General features: G+C 42.6%; 1 protein-coding gene across 1 annotated transcript in view; it reads right to left on the minus strand.

The window, feature by feature from the left end:
- Positions 1-729: 729 nt before the first annotated feature.
- Positions 730-25,801, minus strand: part of LRP11 (LDL receptor related protein 11) — a 65,617-nt gene continuing 40,545 nt past the window's right edge. Inside the window, exons 2-8 of the mRNA XM_063153344.1 lie at positions 18,494-19,241; positions 13,535-13,698; positions 10,923-11,064; positions 8,748-8,873; positions 7,818-8,027; positions 2,597-2,698; positions 730-2,328 (exon numbers count right to left, since the gene is read on the minus strand). Of these exons, the coding sequence (XP_063009414.1) occupies positions 2,174-2,328; positions 2,597-2,698; positions 7,818-8,027; positions 8,748-8,873; positions 10,923-11,064; positions 13,535-13,698; positions 18,494-19,241 (1,647 nt within the window). The 3' untranslated portion in view covers positions 730-2,173. The remainder of the gene's footprint in view (positions 2,329-2,596; positions 2,699-7,817; positions 8,028-8,747; positions 8,874-10,922; positions 11,065-13,534; positions 13,699-18,493; positions 19,242-25,801) is intronic.

Raw genomic sequence — 25,801 nt, forward strand, 5'->3', positions numbered from 1 at the left:
AGCACTGGCTGGCTTGTGCTTTGTGCCAGATCTTGCTGTTGTCCTGCCCAGCAGAACAAAACCAAACCCTTTGTACTGCTGCTGGCTGTGTGCCAGGGTAATGGATTTTGGTAATAGGAGCACGGTGGGCACAGGGAGAAAAGACCACTTTTCTTCTGCTTTGGTAAGGTGGTGAAGGACATTTAGTTATTTAATTAAAACCCAATGCAAATTTCTATAATGGAAAATAGGACCCCAACCAAATGGGCAGTGAGTCTTCCCTAGAAGGCTGTATTTAAAATGTGGCCTTTTGGGTCTTGTGCTATTTGCCATGTCTTCTGGGGGCTGGGATGAAAGAGAGACTGTACTCCAAACCGGAAATGGGCAGCATCCTCAGATGCTCTCCTGGCCCCGCTGTAACACTGAACTACAAACAACCAGACTTTGCCTCATGTGGCAGGAGCAAGGAGCACTGGCCACCAGATTCCCTGGGTGGCTGGCACAGCCAGCTCTGCAACCACTGTCCTGCTCAGCTCAAGCACTGCTCGAGAGACAGGTCACACAGGCAGATGTCCTTCCTTCTCTGGCTCCCTGAAACAGGTACCTCAACAACTTCCCCCACCATACACATTCCAGCTTCTTGTAAGGCTGTTTCACAGAAAGGAGAAAGAAATTCTGTCTGCTCTCACGATGCAGTCTTGTAGCACAGAATTTAGCTGGCAATGGAAACGAAAGACAATGCAATAAATATAAGAATAGAATCGGTTTATTAGAGCTATTTTACATAAAGTAATCAAGAACAAATTACTTGAAGAACTATTTGTATACCATGGCAATATTCTTGCTGACTCAAAGTTACTGAAGTACAAAAGACAACATACAAAACAATGCATGCCTCATTTGACTCTGGTTTTATTGAGACCCATGAGGAATGTGACGTCCTTGGGACAGCCAAACAAGACAGACATAGCACAGTGTGTGTGTATATATATGTATATATAACATGTACTGTACACATTTTACTGGTAACACATCTGCAGTTCACTCACACATATCAATTACTTGCTCTAATTCTATGAGAATTTTTCTGGGGTGAGGGCAGATCACCGAAGCTTTCAAGCTTTGCAGGGAGCTATGGGATAACCAGCAGGAATCCTACATTCCATCATCTTGGGTAGAAACTGCTGTGTGCTGTTCTCGCACTGTGTGAGGGTGGTGGGCTGCATGTGGAAAAGGCTGAACAAGCCCTGAGCTCCAGGGAGAGACATTGCTCTGGGATTGCACATGGAATCACAGAGGGGTTTGGGTTTGAAAGGACCTTAAAGATCATTTAGCTCCAAGCCCCCTGCCAGGGCAGGGACACCTTCCACTGGACCAGGTTGCTCAGGGCTCCATCCAGCCTGGCCTTGAACATTGCCAGCGATGGGGCACCCACAGCTTCTTCAGGCAGCAGTACATGACTGCGGTTGAGCACTGGGAAGTCCAAGCTCATCCACTGAGGAGCTGCATTTTTTCATTTCAGCATTTAGCAAGCATGGCTGGCTGCTAGCAGCACAGAGATTTAAACCAAGTGGAAATAACATGCTTTCTTCCTTAAATCCCAATTTTCTTTGCAAAAGCTGGTGCCTGGATAGCCACTGCTTTTAATTAACAAAGCAAGACATATTCTTTAATGAAAATACTCCCAGTGCATCAGGTGGAAAGAACACAACTGGTCTCTGCAGGACGGTGAAGGATCGTGCTGGCTGGAGCATCCGGGTCCCCACAGTGGTGGCAGCACTGAGAAGAGCAGGATGGCACAGGCTTCCTCCCGCTCCTTGGCCAACACAGCCGGGCTGTGGAGCCTTGGCTGCCCCAGTGCACGGGCCCTGGGGTGCACTCAGCCCTGGCTGAGACCCCATCTGCTGTGGGGAGGGCATGGGCACCCCACATCCAGTTTGGGGTCTCCCCACCTTTCAATGTCTTCTGCACATCAATCAACTAGAGCTACTCTCCAGAGCCTGAACGTTTCTTATTTTCTGAGCAACGTCATCTACCCACTTTTTATATTATCACCAAAGGGGAAGAGTATGTTCTTCATCTCATAGGCTTCTTCTACACTTGAAAATAAACTAAGGATTTTGGTCCTTTTATAGAGGCAGAGATTCATGGACACAGGAGAAAGGGGAGAGAACAACTGACCCAAATCCAGGTTTTAGAGATACATCCCATTGATGAGGTAATCGGACTCTTCAGATGTAATGGGTCGGGCTTTTTTGAGCTTCTGTTTCACTAAGCGCAGTCTGCAAGCAACCATAAGCAGCAGCAAAGCAGTGATTGCCAAGCCTAAGGCTAAGGGTAACACAGCACCTACAATGAGGTCAAGAGAAATTACATTTTATTTGACACAGTGAGACACTGGTAGAGAAAACCTGAAATTTTTCTTTAAAAATACAGCTAGTCTACCACTTAGATGTTAGTGATTGGAACATACTATGAAACTAAACTGCAAGATCCTGTTAGGGACAGCTCAGAATATGTAAGTACATTATTCAATTCTTGACCACTTTATCTGTATCTATACCACCTGACTGAAAAACTGATGTAATTCAAAATTAATTCACAGGGTTGGTCTTACCTGTTTCTGGGACTGGGCGACCGCCTCCAAGCTGATCTCTCTTTGGCATCATTATGCCATCCCCATTTTTATCATCTGTTCTTTTCCCTGAGGAACTGTTATCTGCACAAAATCAGGCAAGATAAAGAAATACTGCAGTTCAGCAACTAGGAAATCTTATCCACAGGATACTAGTATTAAATAATGTGAAGTGCTTAAACTTATGGGAAAAAAAACAAACAAAAGAACAGTTTGAGAACTTCTGACTTCAACTGTATGACTTGAATTTTTGAAATAATGTGAAACTGAAGCTAAAATTTAAATTCAATTTTACATCCCAAACCACAGTGCATCTCAACTAAAAGCAAGGACACTTTGACTGTGCTGTGATACATTTGCTGGCAGCCTTGAGAACTGTTACAGAGCTAGCAGAAACACACTATGCTGCAAAATCTGTAGAATATGGATGTGAAATGTTGTAATTGGAATTACATGTAGTGGTGGGTGCTAAGGAAGTGTTCAAGTCAATTAGCTAGGAACATGCACTGTGTGTAAGTCCCACCCACCAGCACCAGCTCTGAAGATCTGCAGAAGGTGTCCCTGGCAGTGGCAGCAGCAGATGCACATGACTGCTTATTAAAGCCTAAATTGTTTCATTGATACTGTCAGGAAAGTCCATGCTAATGCTCCCACTCCAAGGCAGAAGGCAGCCCCCCAGGCTGTGGCTTTACTGCCCTGCCATTTTGGCTGGGGTGCATAAACACTGACTTGATCCACAGGGAATGCTGCAGAAAAAGCCACGGCCCTCTCCTTGCTGGGCTCCTGATGTTGTCCTGGCATGTGAAGTGGGCTTGGAAAAATCCTAACAGTGAATGTACTGGCCTTAAAATACCCAAATGGTATCAGAAATGCGCGGGACCACCTGAGTGTTAACTGACACCAAAACCAGCAGCTGTTTTTCCTGAATTAATAAGTATTTGTCTTTGTTTTGGAAATACCCAGAAGACATCAGCTCTTTTTAAGAGCTGCTCCAGCCTGCATCTAAATGCCTGTTTTAGAAAATTGTTTCCCTGCCATTTAAATAAAGGGAATATTTAAGTCAACTGCTTGTAAAGAAATTTGGCAAATATGGAGAAAAGTTTAGTGGGAAATTTTTGGAAGAGTAGAAGAATTGAATCCTTTCAATAAAGCGTGCAGGACTTGTGCTGTTTTGCTAGGGCTTGTGGCTGTTCTTACATGACTGGAGAGACTATCAATGCTGCTCAATATCTTATCTGTTATCTCTAGAACACAAAGAGCAATTTCCCCAAAGAAGTTTAGGAGCCTGGCATAAAGTATTTTACAAGGCTTTAATTTGGTTTTCACTTCCTCTTGATTTTCTAGTCTACTCTGAGGAAATTGCCACTTACAGCCCTTTCCAATTACCCTAAATTACAGAGCTAGGCTACGGCTACTGCTGTGGGTGCCTCTGCAGTAAAAACATGACTAAGGCTTGGGCACTCAGTCAAATGTTGTAATGCCAGCCTCAAACAGCACTGCACGGGCAGCCTGGGACAGACAGAGGCCCTGTGCCAGGGGAATGCAAAGCTGTTATGGTGATTTATACACTTGGCTTGGCTGTGCTGGGGAGTGCAAATCTTCAGGCTGCTCACGGATTCAACCCATCCGCACAACTGTGTTTGCTACTGGCCACTGCTAAGAAACCAGCCCCCTGCTCACTCCAGAGTGCTGTGCTGCTACTGAATGTTTGCTATATTCATCTGCAAGATCAGGACTGCCAGAATATGCAGCTAGGCTTGAGAACTCCCCTGGAGAAGGACACTGGGGCTATTTGGAGGCAGCCATGCAGAAATGCTGCGCTGGCCTTTGCAGGAGATGCAGTTTGGGTAACTTTACTGCCATGGAAACATGACTGCAGAGAGAGAAAAGACTCTTTCATTGGCGTCAAATGCCTTTTCCTCCATCCACTCTCGACTTTTGAAAGAAAATGTTTGGCCTTTCAGCTTGGGCAAAAGTAGACCATGGGTCTGTTGCAGAAGACTCAGTGCCCTGAGTGCCTGAGGGGGTTATCCCAAAGTCAGACTTGGTGTTCCCCTGGACTTGCCCTGCTGTAGAGGAATCCCACTGAAAAGGCAGGAGTGAAAAAAAAAAGATTTATCCATTGTAAACAACCAATGATTTTTGGGTTTTGTATTGGTTGGTTGTAGGTTTTTTTCACTTTACTTTGAATAGATCCCCTGTTAGGTCAGGCAGAAGTTTTAAACAGTCCTTAACTTGGACTAGCATATTTTCACACTTCAGTGTAAATCCTTAAAAAGCTTGAATCAAGTCAGAGCTAAGCATGAAGGGCCACTGTAAGGAAGGTTAAAAGAAATTTGGAACAGACAATCTATTAAAAGAAAATGGGTTCTAGAAGGAATTTCCCTTAAGTATCACCCTCATAAGTAGAAAGCTCCTATATCTGCTACCAGGAACTATCTCACAGTCCAAAACATTACAACTTAGTCCAGCTCCTTTGGAGAAAAGGACAAAAGATAAATTTGCTGTCTCTAGTAGGTAAAACCTTCACTTTGCCTGCAGTCACCTAATTTAAGAGCATCACATTTTCCTTTCCATGGATTCTATTTCCATGATGATCTGAAACTGTCAGCTGAGAATTAAGAAAAATGTGGCCCTGAATGGAACACTTGCAAGTGAAAAGCCAGAACCTGTAAAGCCATATCCTCATATATGTATCTTAAGTAGACAGCTTTTCACCACAGTGACATTAAAACCACTAAAGCTTATTTTCAAAATTTATGTAAAATAGTGTCTAAGAAGCCAGGATGTTTGCAATGTCAGCTCCAGGCCAACAAGAACGTGATTGCCTCAGTGCAACAAAGACCTTTACAGTGATTCAGAGGCAGAGGTTCTACCTTGGCACCAGCAGCAGGAGACAATCCCTCCCAGAACAGGATTTGGATTTCTGCCAGTGGAATTGCTGAACTTTTGAGCCTGCTGGTATGATTTCTGCTCAGCATTGCTTACCTCTTCTCAAAAATGCATCTCGCATTACTGCCCTCCTGGACACATTTCCAGACGAGCTTTATGGAGCTGCTCCAGTATTTCTGTGCCTCTCATTTTTGTATCACATAATTATTAGATTTGGTCTGTAACCTCCCTGAGATGGCAGTGGGGGAGGGAAGTCTAATTAATGGATCTGGGTGGATTTTAAGGAATAGGTTAGATGCCTGTCTTTCCAACTTCATAAAGGCTGTGGTGCTTCCCAGTGGGGCAGGACTTGAGCCTCTCTGGACCTCTGTAATCATTAATGCACAGCATGGGACTCTATGAAGTTTCAGTGTCTGCAGGAGAATACAGCAGCTCAGAGCAGGGTTTGGCAGAGCAGTTTTTGGCACTTTCTGCCTTTCAGACCCATCTAGCACCTCTTCATGTCTCACCCCATGCACCCTAACTGGAATTGATCCGTAGACAATTTTAAACCTCCCTGAGCTGTTTGATGCTTTTTGTGGTTAGAAGTATTGGGCTTCTGGTCAGTAAAGACTGGATCCTTTTATTCCACATGGAAATAATTAAGAATCTAATATTAAATTTTGACTGAGCCCTGCCAAAAAAAATAAAAAATTAAACCCACATGAATTAAAACAGCTTGAAATCTTGCTTGTTGAAAATTAGAGGATTACAACAGGTACTGGTAGTACACTAATCACCGAAGCCCCATCACACTTCTTTATTTACTAAGCATCTTCTTCTTTGCTTGTGTACTGCTGTGCAAAAGGCTACCTTTAGAGCAAAACTGGTGCAAGCAAATTACTGTGCAATGGGTAAACACAGAAAATGATTATGCCAAAATGCTTCTGCATTGTACTTCCCTTGATTATCAATTGCTGAAGGCGGTGACCTCAGTTCTGGTTTTATGCCTGGATTCACAAGCCAAATGATTTTTGAGACCTACTTAGCAGCTGACTTCCCACTGGAGCCTGCAAATCCCTTTGGAAGTTTGATGTTCAGTTAGGGTGGTCCCATATCAGGTGTCACTCAAGACTATGTGAGTGAGAAGGGTTTGAAGCAGACTTCAGAATTTTAGTCAGCAGTGAGGAGTCATCTAGAGGTCATCTATATTGCCAGAAAAGGGGAAAACATTTGGGACAGGATTTTGCTGTCAGTCCCCACCCCACAAATTCACTGAGGCCATCAAATTCCTGACAGCATTGTTTTCACTCCCTTTGCCGAGTGTTCACAGAGTGTTCCCTTTGTGGAGTTTTCACTCCTCCTGCACTCCACAGATGAAGTACAAGTACCCTGAAGGGAACACCCAGGTGCCAGCCAGGGCAGTGCCCTTTTCCAGAGCCGACAGCAGAGGGCACTGAGCACTGCTCTGTTGCAGCTGGAAAATAAAGCTGTGTCTTGGGGCACATGAATCACTCTAAACTATAAAGAAATAAAAGTGGGGGGTTTGTACAGATTCGAGGCTCTGTGCACACAGTTTTGCTTTCATATAATTGCCATTTCAGATAATTTTAATTCATCAGCATGAACCTTAAAAGACACATCAATTTCATTGCAGCTTCTGAAGGTTTACCAAGGCCGGGGCTGGGGCTGTGTCTGTAACATCACACAGTGACTCACTACAGGCTTGCAGCCATTGTGCAGAACAATACTGAGGACCTGTACACGGGCACCTCAGGTAGCTTGTTACCAAAGCCTGAGAATTTTCTACAATGATGAAAGACTGATCCTGCCCTGGAGACAGAGTTTAGAAACAAAAAAGCCCATAATAGTAAAGATATTAGTTCAGGGAAAAAAAAAAAGAGAGGGAGAAATAATACTTAGCACCAGGCGAAAAGCAATTACTCCCACCCAAGCTGAACAGTACTTTATTATGTGCTCCTGAAGTACTCCCCTAGAGATTTAAAGAGCCTTAATACATCAGCCTACACAGCTGAACCTGTAGCAGAATATTTGTTTAGTTCACTGCACATTTTGTTCCTTAGACTTATTTTGTATTATTTCTCTAGCATTCCTACATTTCAACTTTCTTTTTGCACCTAGTATAAAACAAACTTAACAATAATAAATCAAAACCTACTTAGAACTTCATTATTACAGGTTTCTTTTTTATTTATTTCTATTTGAATTTTTTTTCCTCTTAGCTAGACACCAAAAGACAAATTAAATTTAAGGTGCAAGACACTTCCTTTCTTTAAGGAGAAGGGTTTATTGAAACAGATTCAATTCTTACCTGGCACAAATCCACTGATTTGTTTCTTTGGTCCCTGAGAAAGCGATTGGTTAGACATGTCTGTATCCACTAAGAGAAGTGGTTGGTTTTTGGCAGTGGCTTTCAGGGTGTTCACTGCAGAGTTTTCCTCTGTGTTTTCAGTCAGTCCTGCAGTCCTTTGCTGGGTAGTGCCAAGAGCTGCATGTGTCACCGTCTTCCGACCCGAGCTTACTGTTAACAGAAACAAAAGTTTTTGTACAATGTACAAAAAAAACGTTTGTACAACAAGGGAATGGCAGTGTTCTTAAAGAAATCTGTCCAAGATGGGCCTTGAGGCAGAGTGAACAACTTCCTCAGGTTCACAGATATGATGAAATGTGAGTCACAGATACCTAACACTTGCTTGCAAGAGTACACTCACGACCCCTACAGTGAAATCCAGCAACTAAAATACTATGAAAGAGTGGTTAGCCATTGTGCCCATTCACCCTCTGGTGGGTTTGGCTCACTTAGCTGAGCCTGGATGACTAACAAAAGCAAATAGCATGATGGTGAATCAATTGGTTCCCATGTGTGTCCACAGTGTTTTTCAGATTCTTGCAAGGTGTCTAACAGCACAGTGAAGGGTATGCCTGAGACACCTTTTCACACAGAGACCAAAGTTCTTGTCTCCAGAATCACCACACAAGTGCAAAGCCAATCTTTTAACTGGTGAACACAAAACCTGTCACTTAAGGACCTTTGACAGTTTTAATAGGCTTTGAATAAAATTTCCGAGCACCTGAGTATGCAAATATTAAAGCTTCCCATGTGCTAAGTCCAATGAAAGACTGGGAGCAAACTGCTTGCTCACAGGGAGAGAGGCCCCAGAAGTGGCATTGTCCCCCTTTGGTCACTGAGGCTGTGGTTACTCTCACAGTCTGCTGTGCCACTGTGGCCTGGCACACTTACGGTTCTGGCAGAAAGTCTCGTCTGATCCATCAGGACACTGCCTCACACCATCGCACGCAAACGTGATGTCAATGCAGCAGCCATCATCACAGATGAACTGGTAGCGAGAGCAAACCCCAACACAGGCTGTTGAGAAACAATTCCCAAATTACCAAAAGAGAAATCCAAGGAGTAAATACTGAGTCAGTGACTAAACTCTGCAGCATGGAGGAAAAAGCAAAACCACGCTATATCAAGAAGCACCATGAACAAGGCACAAAGTCCAGACTCAGCTGTGTGACATCGTATTGACTCAGAAGCAAATACAGGCAATAGCTGTTCCTGGCACCTTCATCACTAGCCTGGTAATCTGGTTGTTACAGGAATACTCAACCTGGAGCCTGTTGCACCTTACACCTTGTGCAGCACCCTTACAGTGCTTTGAATTCTGCTGGCCTAAGCTGAAAGGAGATCTTCCTAGGCTTAAAGGATGCAGAACCAGTCCTGAAAATGAATAAATGAAATCTCTGTGGCTGTAACTGCATCCCTCCAACACATAATTCCTACTACATATCCATTCAACACCAATACATTGCTTTATATGCACACATTTGGGCCATATGGGATCTTATGGCATATTTTTTGCAACGTAATTAAAATACTCAAAGAATGCTCATCATTTATTGACATCAGCATCCAGTGACTTCAATACAGCACAGACCAAAATAGGACTAGGTCACATTCTCACAAATTACTTTCACCAGAAAGAACTGACTGCTGCCTGCTGTAACATTTAGATTCTCCTGGAAATGGACAATACATCCATCCCTGGATGTCCCATTTTGTGTACTCAAAGCTTTCCTGAAACCCATTCTGATTCTGTAACTATCAATTGTTTACATCTGTGCTTGTCTTTCCAAAAGCAGCGCAGTTCATCACTTTGTAAAGCACTATCAAGTTCAGTGCTTGATTAGTGTTGTAAGAGCAAATCAATTTGCACAAGGGAGCACAGCCTTTGGTTGTTACCCTGCTATGTACCAAACCATGCACCAGGCTAAGGGAACAATGCCAGGAATGCAGACAACCGTTTAAAGCCCCTAAAATCTGAAAATGCATCTCCTGAACTTCAGCACTAGTAATAGCACCGATCTTGCAGGTATTAAGGCATCAAGAACTGGTCTGGCTACAGCAGTAGCACTTGAATTGCTAATGTAGCTGGGGAGTTAGAAAAATAAAGAAGACAGCAAATCCCCTATGTGGTCCATACAAAAGATACCCCAGATACCCACAGCAGCAAATAAACAAAGCAGCAAACCTCTCTGGCTGCTTTAGCTGAATTAAATATTAATGAACACAACTCTATCATCCATTACTGGAACACAGGCATTATTAAGCAGATTTTTTCTTAATAACAGCTTATTGCCACAGGGATTACCCTCTCACATATATTGTGCTGAGGCAGAGCAAGATTTTCACTGGTTCTGCTAAACATGGCGATAATGCTATTTAACTTTGTGCCAGAGCAGCAGATCTGCACTAGCAACTTATTAATTACAATGTAATTAGAAGTTATTACATTTAAGAGCAGGACTGACAGCCACTGAAATCTAACTTACTTTCTACCTTTTATTCTTTTCACATGTTTCTGAAGCTCAGAGTTCAGAAATGATGGGTCAGTTCCAGTTTCAGCTTCCCCAGTAGCCTAAGGCTTCAATAACAACCATCAGAAAGAAAAACTTAAATGCATTAAAACAAAAAACCATGTCAACTTTCAGACTACATATGCAGGTTATTGCTATTCTTAGTCTGCCTCAAACATACTATTAAGTAATTTCAGCTGGGTCTTCCCTATAGCACAAGCCCTGTCACGATGCCAAAACCATCTGACTGTTACAATGCACATGATGCCTGTGTCAATATTTCACTCTTCCAATCCTGAATGCTTATTAGCAGTAGAGGGATAAATACTCAGCACCTGAAAGTATTATTGCTCTAACAGGCAAGTGATGCTTGCTTGTTTTCTCACTTTGAAAGAGAGATACAAAGCTGAAAGAGATGTCATTATGTAATGAGCAAGGGCAAATAAAACACTGAAAATGGAGAATAACATTTTTACCTTTACAAGACCCTTGCTCTGCTCTGAGTACCATACCCTGGGTGTCACAGAGGAGGCAACAGCCCCAGCCATTTTCTCACCTGCCGCAGAATGAACCATGGGCAGGACGGTCACAGAGACGTTGTCAGAGCTCCGCTGACCTGCAGTGTCTGTCACGGTTAGCTGGAAAATGTACCCTCCTTCCTGAATGTGGGACAGTTTCAGTGTTCCTGGCTGTGGCACCTGAGTAAAAAACCATATTGGCACAATGGATCCATCCATGACCTTCCAGGAATAAGATTAAATACTTCCTGCAGTCTAGTCAGCCTATTCAAGCATGTATTTCAGCATGTAACATTTCATCTATTTCTTTTTTTTTTTTTGCATCCATTTGTAAAAAAACCCACAATGTTCAGTTTATGTTGTCATGATCTACTCAGTTACCTGGAGCAGTGAATCTCAACACACAAATGGAGAACAAATGGTCACGTACATTTAAATCATTTTTTGAGTAATTAGAAATGTAACTTTAGAGGATAGACAGTAAAATATTGGCCTTTTGCTCTTTATCAAGTTAGTCTGTAGACAATATAACCTGGATCCACAGAAATAAATTTTGTTGCCTGAAAGAGAACAAGAATTTTTGATTAATATGGCCAGAGTCCTAGACCTTCTATTATATAGACCTTCCAAATGTGCATTGATAAACACATTTTTTTCTCTCAATGAGGAAATTTCCTACCTGAAATTTCTTTTACATGAATGCACTCAGTTCTCTGATCAGACTGTTGAGTACCTCCTGATGGAGTGTATGACCCCTTACAGTTCCATTCTTTAATGCATTAAAGAAATTATTATGCTCTAAAAACCACCTGCTGTTGTTCACTGTGACTGTTTGGAGAGCAAATGTGGTATTTAAAACTCATGAGCCACGGAGCCCAAGTCTCTTCCCAGTGCAGAGACAGAAATGCCACTGACTTCTGAATAAGAAGTCCTCCACTCCTCCTGGTGGCCTCTGTGCTTTCTTTTTTATTCTCATGCTGCCTTGAAGAATGCTGGCCTGTATCTGCTTACACAGAAACTTTGGCTCAAAATAGATAATCAGCATAAAAAAAAAACCAACCAAACCCAAGCCATTACTGTCCCCAAGTGTCCAGGAGCTGTGCAGCTACAGAGTAGGGGTAGCAATCAGAGAAGCAAATTACCTAAAAAAGCAATAATCAGTCACAACATGAGGAAAAAAAAAGGCTTCCTTCTACAATATGATACGATCTCTTTATAGCAGTCCTTTCTCCTCCTCTGCCTTCTATTTATTCTTTGCTACATAAAAGCAATCAACAGCTGCCTTTTATCTTATTTAAACACACTCCCATCTCCCTTGTAGCTATGGATTCATACATTATTCTCAAAGAATAAATGACACAAAATCCAGTAACTTCAGGGCAGTAACCAAAGCACTAAAGACATCAACTGAAGAATGCATGAAAAAAAATCACAGCTATTAATTCAACTCTAAAATTTAAATTATCATGGTTAATCACTGGGGTACATATCTGTAGGAGAAATCCCTGCTCATTTGAACACAATGGAAAAGTATTTATTTAAGCACAAATGTGTGTCAAATTCATTTTCTGTTAACAAATACAAAAAAGCCACCAAGGTTAATGTGAATTTTACAGCTTTGAATGGATATATGACTTGTCTGTATTTTATAAAGTCACTTTGAGTAATATTAAAAATATAAACTTTAAATGTTTTTATTAAATTCTAATTTTTGTTTTACTCTATGTCACTATATCACAGATTAGTTTTAAAAGTATTTAATTGCTCTTTAAAGAAAATAACGCTGCAATGGGTCCAATAAACAAGTTTTTGATAATAAAGATGATATCTAGCAACTAGTCTTAAAGCTTCATTTTGCTTCACACTCTCTCACCTCTACATATCCTTCCTGCTCTAGGTGGAGTTCCCAGTGTGTCCTGGATGTTGTGGGCTGTGAAGAGACTAAGAGTAGAGTCTGTGGACTTGAAACATTTATTCTTTCTTTTTCTGCTGATCCTACAGCACTCACAAAAAAGACTAAACTGAAGAACTGCTCTCTTCATGGGTAATTTGAAATCCAAGTGCAGTAGAAAATGCATGGATAAAATATTTCATAAGGTTTTCATCATGCTTCTTTGTAGCTTCTCCATAAGCACTGACAGCAGACTGTTGGTGAAAATCCCTTATTATTTTTAGTAACTGAATTACTGAGGGGTCTCTAACTGGGGTGACAGAAGCTGAAGTGCAGCAAGCACAAATATAGCAGAGCTCAAATCCAGTGGAATATTATTATCTACTTGTTTGCTGCTGGCTGTCCCATGCCATCCAGGAAAGGGATTAACTGTGTAAGCCACTAGAAATAATCACTGGAACTACCCAGGGACACAGTGTGGTCTCCTTCACTGGAGGTCTTCAGGATGGGATTGGACAGATAAAATAATCTCATTGAGGCTCCTTGTCCCACAAACAGTTGGACCAGATGATCTTTTGAGGTCCCTTCCAACGTGGGCTGCTCTACATTTCTGCGAAATAAATGTTCAGGTAGTAAAGATATCCTAATTTTGGTGCCTGGCAGACAGATTCCAATATATTTAATACTTTTAGCTGTACATTTAAAACTTGAACACACCAATCTGGAAGAAAGCGGCCACAAGGGGGGCTGCAGATGTACCTGCATTTCAACGGCTGAGTCGCCCTGCAGCAGCGTCCACTCGTAGTGCACAATTCCATGGTCATCGGAGCTCTCCCGGCCATCCAAAAGCACCCAGTCCACAGGTGACTGCAGCACAATGTCCTGGCCAGCCTGACACTGTGGGGGCTCATCAAATTCTTCTTCTTCAGCAAAAAAAGAGAAGATCAGTAATTTATGAGGGGAGGCTGAGTATTATTTATATAAAGCACCGTTCTTTCTTGGTTAAGGTATTGTTTCACCTCTGTGCAACTTCCTGAAAGAGGAACATGTTCATTAGTGCACATTTTGTTGAGCAAAGTAATATCTGCTTCTATTTTAGTTAATTTCCTATGATGTCTTCAGGAATTAACATCAGAAGCACATGGCATAGAAAACCTCTCTAGGTACCTGGATGTTTCAGAAATACAACAAACAGGATTATTAGCATCAGTATATACTTTTTTAATCTGAACTAAGGAAAATAGGTTTAAATATGACTTACATACAGATGGCAGTTACAGCACCTTTTTTATACCTTTTATTGTACTCTGCTTAATTCAAAAGGCTTCTAGTCCCTATTTATAATACATCATTATAGGAATGAAAGACTGATTTAGCATAAGGGGGCACCCTGATGAAGCACTGCACTTGATGATTAAAATTCATCAGACACCACCAATTTTAAGTGCCTCATTTAAGACACCACAAGCTTGATTTTCAGATTATTTAGGATTGTCAGAGTATTTATTTATTCTATTTTGCTATATTCAAAGTACAATCTTTATTGATTGAAACTGTGAGAACTAAGTACTTTTGCCAATCAGACCACAAGATTTTGGGTTAGACTAACAAAAGTCGAACCCAAAGATTGTATCTTTCTACAGTTCCCTACTCAAGTGTCATTCCTTCTCTGGGTACCCTGAAGTGCCAGGGTGCCCTCTGCTCTTCAACCTCTGCAAAGAATACCCTGTAAAGGACACTGATGTTATGCTCAGAAGAGCAGTTACTGAAATCAAGGTTGTAACTGCACTCCATGTGGGCAGAGCTGCACAAGGAAAGGTGCTTTCCCATCACTGTGGGGAATCTTCCTTGCACGTGCTCTTCAACAGAGTATGCTTGAAACCTTGGAGCTCATGGGAGCAGTGGGACAACTGTTTATCTCTGACTAAACAGCAAAATTCTTATTTCTTAGTTTTTTCACCAGTAGGTCAGACATAGAAAATTTCAAGGTAAATGTCTAAAGTTAGGAAAACATACAATAACTACTCTCTATAATAACAGAAAGTATGAAACACTTCTTACTCATCCGATGACAAAGGCAGCTTTGTCTAATTTGTATACACTCAGCTCTCAAAATGAACTTTGTTATAAAAAAACCATCCAGGTGCAAAAAAACCCCCAAAACTCATTGTTAATAAAACCTCAAAATAAACCCCAAAAAACCCATCATTATGGTGCCAAGGCAACTTTTATTTGATATAAATGAGTTACGTACAGTCTTCACACAGTTACTTAGTTTACAAATAACTGTGGAAAAGAAACTGACCTAGGGCACAAACAGCACAGCCCAGTCCCCTGCTTCTACCTTGGAAAGGGGTTTCATGTCACTTGTCTGGTTTAAATGACTTGGTCAATGCCCTGTAGGGGCAGAGACAAGCCCCACTTCCCCTAAGCAGTAAGGATACTCTCTTCCTGCACTAACTTTATACTCCAGCAGCATGAGTTGCATTGAGTCAGTCACAGAAGTTCATGCCCTCTGTTAAAGATGAGTGAGGGACCACACAAACCTCTGGTCCCAAAGGATGGAGGCACCACCCTTGGCTTGTAACCTCCATCATCTTCAGAAAGGTAAATCAATGGCAGAAAGGAAAATTTTGCTTGATAGAGACATTTGGCATGGGAGGAGACAGCCTATTGAGCTGAAGATTCTTTTGCCACAGCAAAGTTTTAAGCAATGGAATACATGATCCTTAGTGACACACCTCCAAATCTGGGGAATAAGAAGTCAGCATTAAAAACCAAGGAGACAAACTCACTGGAGGCATACTCCAAGGAGGCACTTGCAACCACCGCTCGTGGGAATAAAACACTATCAGCCACAAGGCAGCAGAAAAATCATCTCCTTACTTCTGCTTTCAACTTGCATGTAAGTTGAATGTAAATAAGCAGTATGGAACTGAAATACCAGGTCAACCCTCTGAGATGCTGGAATTGGCTGCTTTCTAGAAAAAGGGGTGAAACACTTTTTTCTTAGGGAGCCAATACAACAGGCTTTTTTTTTTCATTCCTGCTTTTTATTTATTCTGCTCCCTCCATCCATACAGACTAGTCCTGCCAATAATGAAGTTTCAAACTAATTTTCTGAATGAAGGTTTTGTTATAAAAGGTTATTTCACTGCCAACTCCTGAATGTGTTTGGTATTAGTTTACCTTGATACTGAATCCTCCCATTGCTCACCACTAGTGATCTTAGGGATCACTGTATCCCAATGCACAGAAATATTTTGGAATTATGAGGGCACCACATCTGTGGGTAAACGTTGGTTTGGTATTATCAGAAAGAAAACACTGGAAGACTCAAGAAAAAAGTACTCTGAAAGAAAAGAAAAAGGAGCAGCTAAAATGTTATCCCCTCATGGAAAAAAAATCTTGAAATGAAAAGTTCTTTCCTAAATTTTTTAAACTCATTCATGGAGTGACAGAAGGGAAAAAAGATGTGCCTTCATCATCCTGTTGTCCAGATTGTTTTTCAATGTAATTCAAGAATGCACCAGTAACAAAACACTAGAGCAAAATAATTCAATCTTAATTTTATCTCTTCTGGTCTATGTCACATCTGACAGATGTTTAAGTAAAAGTTCATGCTCTTTTGTGGCTTTGTTTCAGCTCCAGTTTAATTGCATTAAGAAATCATAATCCCCTGTTTCCAATACCACCATCACCCACAAGGCAGACTTTTAAATAAAACCAACAGGACACAGAGCAATTTGCAGACAAGGAACTGAAATTGCCTTGCAAGTCCAGTGATGATAGTCAGAAAAGCTGCCAAAAAGCCAAAGCATTTAAGAACTCCAGAATTCAAGAACTCAAGGAATTCAAGAAATTTAAGATTTCTAGTTGAAAGAGCATCATTTGTACAATATACTATTTATATTCTGCCATAACTGCACCCTAAATTAGTTCCTAATAGGTTTTAACAGAATTAAGGCAGTTCAAAATGAAGCCTAATTCTGTGTGACTTTGATGTAAAATCTCATCTTAAGCCTTATATCATGCAACTGCATACAGGCTTATGAAATACAACTACCACAAAGCTGCTACATAAATAATACTGTGGAATAATACTCCTCCTATGGAAAATGTTAAAATCATACCTTAGGTTTTTCTGGTACCTTAAGCTTGCCTCATCTCTATTGCTAAGGGATCCTTCCTTGCAGCTCTCTAATCTACCTGCCCATCCATGCACTTTGCAAAAAATGTTTAAGAATCATAATGCCTCTACAAATCAAGCCCCTGCTCTCTCGTATTTCCAGGGGATTCACGTTGACATTTTCATGAAATGTGCAGGTCTAAACGGACCTCAAGCCTGATGTGTCCCCTCCCAAGAGAGCAGTAACAGCAGGCACATCTGGGCACTGTTCTCACCCACACCAACACCAGGTCTTCCTCCTGTTGCATGCAGTGACTAATTTACTTCAGATGAGATCTATCGCTGAGTAAGATGCAGATGACATTTGGGAAAGTAGTGTCCACAGAGATAATGAAATTAAGTCAAAATTAGTTAGGAGGAGACTGTTTAACAACAGGAGGTGGGGGAAGGCAAAGAAATTCTTTGAATCGGGTGCTAGGAAACAGACTCCAAATTTAGAAATCCAGATTTGTTTTCATCTACAGCTGCTTGCTCTGGATAATATTGCTCTTAAATATGCTTCAGAGTTGAACTAACAGCTGCTTTTGATGTGGCCTAGTTTCCAGTGCTTGTCAAGAATGTCCATGCTGTGTCTGGACTACTGGTGAGGTATCCTTGTCTTCTTCAGTCTAGCTCTTGAGTTCTTAAGCATGAAAAATCTTGATTGAAATGAGTAAGAAGCTGTCTTAGGCAATGACATTTGGATAGCACCCCCAAGAACAGCATGTGCTTGCTCTCAGGTCATGGCATAGCTGGGAAAAAAGGCACTTCATGTTTTTGAAGGTGCCCAATATGCAGAATTCTCGGGGAGCTGGGACTTCTCTGGTTCCCCAGGGAGTGTGGGGCCCGGGAACATGCCCATCCCACTGCCTGGCTCCCAGCCACCGGCTGGCTGGCACAATGCCCCCCCAAGGGCTCTGCGGAGGCAGAGATGTTGAGGGACGGGTTTCCCCAAGCTCAAACACCCCCAAAGCCCTCACAGGTCAGAAGGGACCACAGTGGGTCATTTGATCCAACCTCCCAGCTCAAGCAGGGTTGTCCTAGAGCACATGGCACAGGATTGTGTCCAGAAGGCTCTTGAGTATCTCCGGTGACGGAGACTCCACACTCGCTCTGGGCAACCTGTTCCAGTGCGTGGCTACCCGCACAGTAAAGTTGTTCTTCCTCATGTGCAGCAGGATCTTCCTGTGCATCAGTTTCAGCCCGCTGCCTCTTGTCCTACTGCTGGGCACCACAAGGAGAGCCTGGAGGCATCCTATTGAGCCCCCTCCCCTTAAGGTATTTATACACGTTGGTAAGGTTCCCTCGGGCACGGCCGGGCGGCCTCTCCCGGCCCAGGGAACCCCTCCGAACGGCATGGCACGGCGCAGCCCGGCTCTCCTCGCCCCGTCCTCCCACCGGCGGCGCCCCACCGCCCGGGAGCGGCTTCCCGGCGCCGGGGCAGCCTCACGGACGGCGCCCGCTCCCCGCGGGCGGCTCCGCGGCCCTGCCGCCCCCACGCCGAGCGCCGCCATCTCCCCGCCGCCGTTCCCGCCGCGCAAGCCGCTTACCCGTGGGCGGCGGGGCGACACCGGCGGTCCGGCGGCTGTAGGAGCTGTAGCCGCGGTGCGGGGCGAAGCGGCAGACGGGCCGGCCGCGGTGCGTGCAGTTGAAGAGGTAGCAGCCCGGCTCGGCCGCCGTGCCCCGCGGGCGGGCGGGCCCCTGCACCACGGCCAGCGTGCAGCGCGGCTCGGCGCAGCAGGCGTCCAGGCACTGCCGCCAGCCCGACACGGCCCCGGGCGCCCGCAGGAAGGTGGCGCCGGCCGCGATGGAGTCCTTGGTGCGGATGATGGAGTCGGGCCTGGCCGAGAAGCCGCCGCTTCCGCCGCACGGCTCCCCGCCGCCCCCTCCGCCGCCCGCTGTCGCCGGCGGTCCCGGCTCCTCCTGCTGCAGCTGCCGGCGGAACTCCTCCAGCAGCGTCTCCACGCCCGAGATCTGCGAGCGCAGGTCGGCCAGCGGCGCCGCGCAGCGCCCGCCCGGCAGCAGGGCCCGCCCGCCCAGCGCCGCCAGCAGCACCAGCACCAGCAGCGCCGCCATGGCCCCGGGCGGCGGCGGGAGCGGCGGGAGCGGCTCCCCCCGGGGCACCCCCAGCGAGCGCGGCGCGGGGAGGCGCCGGCCCCGCCCGGCTGCACCAGGCGGAGCGGCCGCGCTCAGCACCCGCCGCCCCGAACAGCTCCGGCGGGCCCCGCCCCGGGACCGCCCCCAGAGCGGCATTACTTCAGCAGCCGCAGCGATAGGAGAAGGAGCCGGGGGATCAAACTGTAAGAGGGGAAATTTAAGATGTATGGTAGAAAGAAATTCTTTACTGTGAGGGTGGTGAGGCGCTGGAGCAGGTTGCCCAGAGAAGCTGTGAATGCCCCATCCCTGAAAGTGCTCAAGGCCAGATTGGATAAGGCCTTGCGCAATCTAGTCTACTTGAAGGTGTCCCTACCCATGGCAGGGGGATTGGGATTTGATGACCTTTAGGGTCCCTTCCATTCTGTGGAAGCCCTTCACATTCTGTGATTCGACGGTTCTATGACTCCCCACGGGGAGATGACACGTGCAAATAATCAGGGTTGGGTAGGGGTCACTTAAACTGCTGGTGGTTCTGTGAACCTGAGGAAACAAAAACGAAATTGCAGAAGACTCCATCCCAGGCATGGCATTTCTGTTCAGAAATTACAAAAAAAGAAAGCCAGTAGTCAAAAACATAATGTGCAAAGCTGGGACCTCCTGACCTGCGAAAAAAATCCAAGATAGGATCTAAACCACATAAAACAATGGTGAAGAACTCCCCATGCAAGTTTTTGAAGTCTTTGCTAAATGAGTTTCAGAGAAATATGTGCAATTAAATTAATCAGTTTTACATCTGTCACAACAACATCTGTTTTATCATGAAAATATTGCTGATTCTGTAACACAAATTAATAACTATTATCCCTGAAAATCAGCAATCCTTCAAAACAGCTGCTGTGTTATTTTTTGTCAGATGCATGGAGCCTCAAAGTGCTAGAATGGCACATTGAGACCTGTCTACGAGCACTGAAAAACATAAGCCTGCCTGTAAATGTAGAAAGGTGGTGATGGATTTTGAGCTGTGTACTAAGGGATGCTGTAACAGGTCAAGTGATAGCTCTGTGTTTTCATTTTCATTTGGGTCATTCTTCCAAGCATCTTCAAGCAGACTTCTTTTATTTAATTACTGGGGAAAGCTTAGTAGCTGCATCAAAAATATCATTATGTCAGGATGCTTAAAATAAGTAGCAAAAAAAGACATATTAGGAATGGTTTTAAGACATCTTTGTACTCGTTCATATTTTTGGCTTGTTTTAGTCCATGTTCCCAGCATAACTCAGAATTGCCTCCAAAACAAATCCACTTTAATATTCTGCTACCATGGAGCCTTGGGTGTTGCCCAGGAAATTGACACGCAGCTTGTAGTTTGGATTATGATTTCTCTTTCTCCTCTCCCAAACCACAGAACTGTAGTTCAGTGATTCATTGAAGCATGCTGGCCTGTCAGCAGTGCAACTGTTGAAGATTGATTTTTTTCTGGCTATGTGCTCTATGGGTTTTCTAAATTTCTATAAATTATATTTTTGACGCTTTCAATTTCCCATCAATTTTAGTCAAAACTGATCAATACATTCAAAGATTACAGGAAGATGGAGGAGCTAGACAGTCAGATGATATAATCCTCATTTGCTTTGAAAATCAGGCCAAAATGCCACAGTTTTATTTTTAGGAATATTTTGGAGAGGTGATCAATCTATTCATAACAGAGGTACTGACTGTGATGCACTGATTTCCTAGAGATGACACTGGTTTGCTGCTGCTCTGCTGTTGTACCCTCTGACAGTACTTTAGCTTCTGGAATATAAACCAAAATAAAGCTCACACCAGCATGGTGCACATTGAAGGAGTATTTGGTGGAGGCAGAGGAATAAAATGCACCAAGTCATCCCTTCTCAGAATCATCCAATATTTGAAATATTTGAGCAGAAGGTCCCTGCTCTGGATTAGCAGCTTTGGCTAGTGGGGGCCCATTTACAGGGCACAGAGGGTTGGTCACTCATCCCACTATCCTTGTTGCAATCAGTTTTATCAGATAGTTGATCCCTGGTTGTCAGAGGTGGTGACACTGAAGTAGCAGGTTCTTGCAGAAAACACAAAGAAAAATGTTCACTTTCTAACACTTCATAGTGAGGAAGCTGTGATTGGAAGGTCTCTCCAAGGAGAGCAGACTCTTGTTCAAGCAGGTGAGTATTTGAAAGATAAAGAAGGATTTGGGAGGTCACAGTCCTGTTGTCTTCCTGTAGTGTCACATTTACCAGTTTGAAACTTAGTAGGATCCTTATTCTAAGTTAGGATAAGGATGGCATGCTTACATTTTTCCATGGAACTGTTGACACCACTCTCTGATTAGCTTCTCGAGCAAGAATTTCTAAGTGCAGCAGATTTTTTTTTTTTTGTATTGATGCTGGCGGAGAACTTGTTTTGTTGCCCAGTTTTCTTGGCTCAGAATGTGTATGTTGTTATTCTGGCCTTGTGAGAAAGATGGCATTTGTAGTCATGCTGAGCTTTTTTCAGAAGGTGGCAGCAGCTTATTACTTATATAAAACAGATTGCTGCTAATCATCAATGTCTGCCTAAGGGAAATCACAGATTCATAACTACTTATACTTAATTTTGCATTTCTTTACTGGATCATTGTTGTGAGTGCCTCAGCTTTTCTTTGGGTTTTGGAGTTGCAGATCAAAACTAATGGTTAGCTTATAGTAACACGAAAAATATTTTATTCCTGCCTCTCATGAAGTTGAATTTTTGGGATGGCTAATTTTCATGCAGAGGGCCTTAGAAATTCATAAAGATATTTGCCAGGTTTTACCTTTTTTCTTGTTCCTTTTCAAAGGATTCAGGCATGTACCACAGTTTATTGTCCAAAATGTCCACTTCATCAGGCATGGGACAGCTGAAAAGACTGCTAGATTTCTTTTCCAAAAGTGGAGATTAGACTACACATATATTCTTTACATCCAAACAATACCTGGCAAAGTAATACAGGATTTGAGAAATAATGAATATTCATGTTTCCAACCATCTGTTGATTATTTTGAATCTCTATTCATATTCAAAATTCATAAAATAGCTGAAACTATGGGAATAGAGTCTGAGTGCATCTGCTTTTCTCTTCCTTTAGTTGATTTTTTCCAAAATAACAGAATAACAGGAATTAAAAAAACAAGGGACAGAAAGGTAATGGAGTAGGATGAAAATAAATGGAAAATGTGGAAAGGAAGCAGGAAGAAAAGGCAAAGTTATATCTAGGCTTCCTCATGTGAAGTGCTTTCCTATGGAGTCATGGTTTTTTTTTTTTTGGTTGTTGCTGTTTGGGGTTTTTTTGGTTGGAAGATGTGCTCAGAAAAAGAAACATATCTTCCTTTCCATTTGATGTCTTCCAGACGCTCTGCAAACAGTAAACACGTAATGCAAATGTTATCTGCAGAGAAGGTGTTGTCGGCATGATGTTATCATTAGACACATTTTCTGTGCTCCAGTTTGCTTGTGAGAATCTGTCGAGTAAACACCCGTGATAGATACAAATCAGCTCAGATGCTGGAGTGGACTGCTGATTGACAGCTAAGTTTGAGCAATTTGCCCACGAATGAATTGAAGTGATAACCTTTTCTTTACAGCTTGACAATTCAGGTTTCTGGCTGTGAGAGTAAGAGGAGTTCTGCATAAATAACAGAAGATAGAGTTTTAAATGTTAGAGTGGAGGCAGAGGAATTAACTCAGGTATTTAACTCAGGTTTTTTGTTTTGTCTTTTTATAATATTTCACATCCCTCTCGAGCAAAATTGTGTAATGCTGTGGTACCAGTGCTATGAAAACATCAGGAGGAATAATTTTTCAAATTCCAGATTGAAAAATGTAAATGTGATCCTGAAGATGCTTTATATAATATTGATTTTATGAACAGCCCATTATGATGCATATTATAAAGGTATGACTGGTTCCAGCTTGAGATGGTTTTAGTCCAAGTGTGGTAAACCTGTTTTTTCCTTGCCCTTTTAAAGGAGAGAAAAATAGCCATTCCCTGTCTTTGGAATGTGTATGAGTGTGTATAATTGTGCTTGTCCTTCTACTGCTGTATTAAATACCAGCGTAGTAAAAATGAGAGCTCTCCTGATTGATAAAGTGGAATATTATTAACAACCCCCCTCCTTTCTATATGCCTGACTGCATTTGTGCCTAACACAAAGAGAGTATTTTACTACAAAACTGGGAAGGAGGCAGAGAATGAAAAAAAAGGGAGGAGATTGCATTTTAGAAACCCTTCCCCACGAGCAGCAGAGGAAAGGATGGGGCTGAGGCATCAGGTGATTGCTTTAACGTTACGTTCATACGTGCTGCGCTTGCTTCTCTGCCCAGATACTGCATAATTGACTGCACAGCATCAGCCAGGCACCACGTGGTATCAGCACACATACTCTGACTGCAAAGGCACTGAGGTTCTGATACTGAGATAAATAGTCCTAAAAAATAACAAAAACCCCTCCTTGTACAGAACGAGGATGGGCAGGGGTGAGAAGAGGGGAGCCATTTCTGTAAAGTGAAGTTAGTAGTGTTTATTAATTGGTGTAAGGTGAAATTCCCTCTGAGGTCATGTAATCATCATGCTCCTTGCTGCCTTCTCCTAAGTCATTACTGGGGTGAGCTGACTGTTTCACCAAAATCAAAATCAGACAGTGTAAAAAGAGAGATAGGGTAAAGCTAAGCAAAAAAATCCTGGTATTGCTAACAGAATAATACCACTCTTACCACATATCTTTGCTGGATCTTTGAAAAACACATTTCTTTTCAACTGGAATCCACCAAATACTCCTTCAGTATCCTTCTGGTCAGTGCAACAGCAGTGGCAGCTGCTTCTTGGGGCATTAAACCTGTAAAAACACATTTTGAGGGATGAAGGACAGTTATTTAAAAAAAACCCACGTACTTCTCTGGGAAAGGGTTAGTTAGGATTAGAGCTGCAGATTTTAACCCAGAATTTCAGCCAGTTCTATAAAAATAGGTTACCAATGACTTACAAACAGCAAAAACCTAATTTAACAGCCAGAGCCCAAGTTAAGCTAGGAGCAGAAAATTTAATTTGCCTTGTAAACAACATCATTAAGAGGGCAACAGCTGAGAGAAGAAAGATGAATCAATAATATGCAATTTTTTACAGTCAGCGTAATATAACCTTTGAAGACATTGTCTCTGTCTGTATTTGTACTGTAGCAGAATAACTTGTGCTCCAAGGTGTTAGCCAAACAAAGATTTGTATAAGCTGTGTCCACCAGTCATTGAAAAAAAATCCTAATTCATATTGAAATTGTGGAAAACTATTTCATGTGCTGTCTGAATATACAGAACTGACAGCCCAAACCCTTTATGGTTGTGTTTTTTGAGGGTTTTTTTTTTTTTTTTGAAATGCATGAAGTTTTGATATGCATAAAACTACAAAGGATCACTTCCCAGAAGAGAAATATCTAGCTGAAAAAATTACTCATTGCTATTTCAGCCATGGATTCTTCTGCAGCACAGCATGATGATAAAAATCAGTTGGGTAATATGCTCATGATTAGTGAGTCAATGGGAGCTGGTGGCAGCCCTGACATTGATCAATAATGTCAAGATTTTGAAACGGGTTGCAAAATAATAGCGGGCTCTGCAGATGCCACTGAATTAGCAAATATATTGGATGTAACTACCAACACACCCTTTTCTGTAAGTGATCCCTCATGATTTTCATAGAAAGGACAAAAAGAAGCCAAAGAGTTGGTCACTGGGAGCAGTTTTATATGGAATTCTTCATTTGTGCACTCTGTCATTTAGTATGCTCCTCTTACATGAATAGTTTTGAACTTCTGAGCACTTCTTCCTTTTTGGCAGTTTCCAAACTCTTCGAGAATGTTTTGCAATGCCAGCAGAGCCTTTGTATCTTGATTTCACAGGAAAACAGAAATATAATGATAATAATGCTTACTTTACTGGCAACAGTAAAAATCATGAGCTGACTGGACAGCTTGATCTATATGAAAGGAGTCAGCTTCCTTTTAACCTCCATTGCAAAAGACCAAAACTCCTTGTAAGCTCAAATATACTTCCCTTTTCTTCCAGACTCCTCTGTTTTCTGCTGTTTTCTTGGGAATGTTAAATAATGGTAATGAGTATAGCAATCATTGCATATAATTTTAACCCACTGTGTTACAGCTGATAGATCTCTCAGGAACATTTCTAAAGCAATTTCTTGGATACAGCTTTGTCTCTTAACACTGAGAATGCATTGGCTGGTTTCATACATCAACTAGCACTGGGAAAATGTGCAGTTTGGTTCTGTCAGTCACCTGAGTTGATGCTTTCCTGCCCTTCTGCTGTCCTAAGTGCATGCAAACATGATTATGTGGAAAGATGATAAAATTCATGTAAAGGAATTCTAAACCTTGTTGTTCAAAAATAGTAGAAAGTTATTTTTTAGGTTTTCACTTAATTTTTAAAAATTGAAGTGATAGTTTATCACTTGGCCTTGCCATGTTTGTTTGCCTAGCTAGTATTTTGTCAAAGAAGTAGGACCCAATGTATTTTTCTGTTGCAGGCATAAAAAATGAACCCATGATAGCTGGAAGCACAGGTTTTTCTTAGTCTGAAAGTATACAAAAAAGATGGGTAGATCCTTTCTGTGTCTTGGAGAGCAGTTCATGTAGCTTGTCCTCCCAGCTCTGACAAAAGTCTTCTGCTGGCTTTAGTTGTCTTTGGGTCAGATTCAAAGCCTGCATCTCTTATATGCA

This window comes from Melospiza melodia, chromosome 3, assembly GCF_035770615.1.
Source record: "Melospiza melodia melodia isolate bMelMel2 chromosome 3, bMelMel2.pri, whole genome shotgun sequence".
NCBI lineage: Eukaryota > Metazoa > Chordata > Aves > Passeriformes > Passerellidae > Melospiza > Melospiza melodia.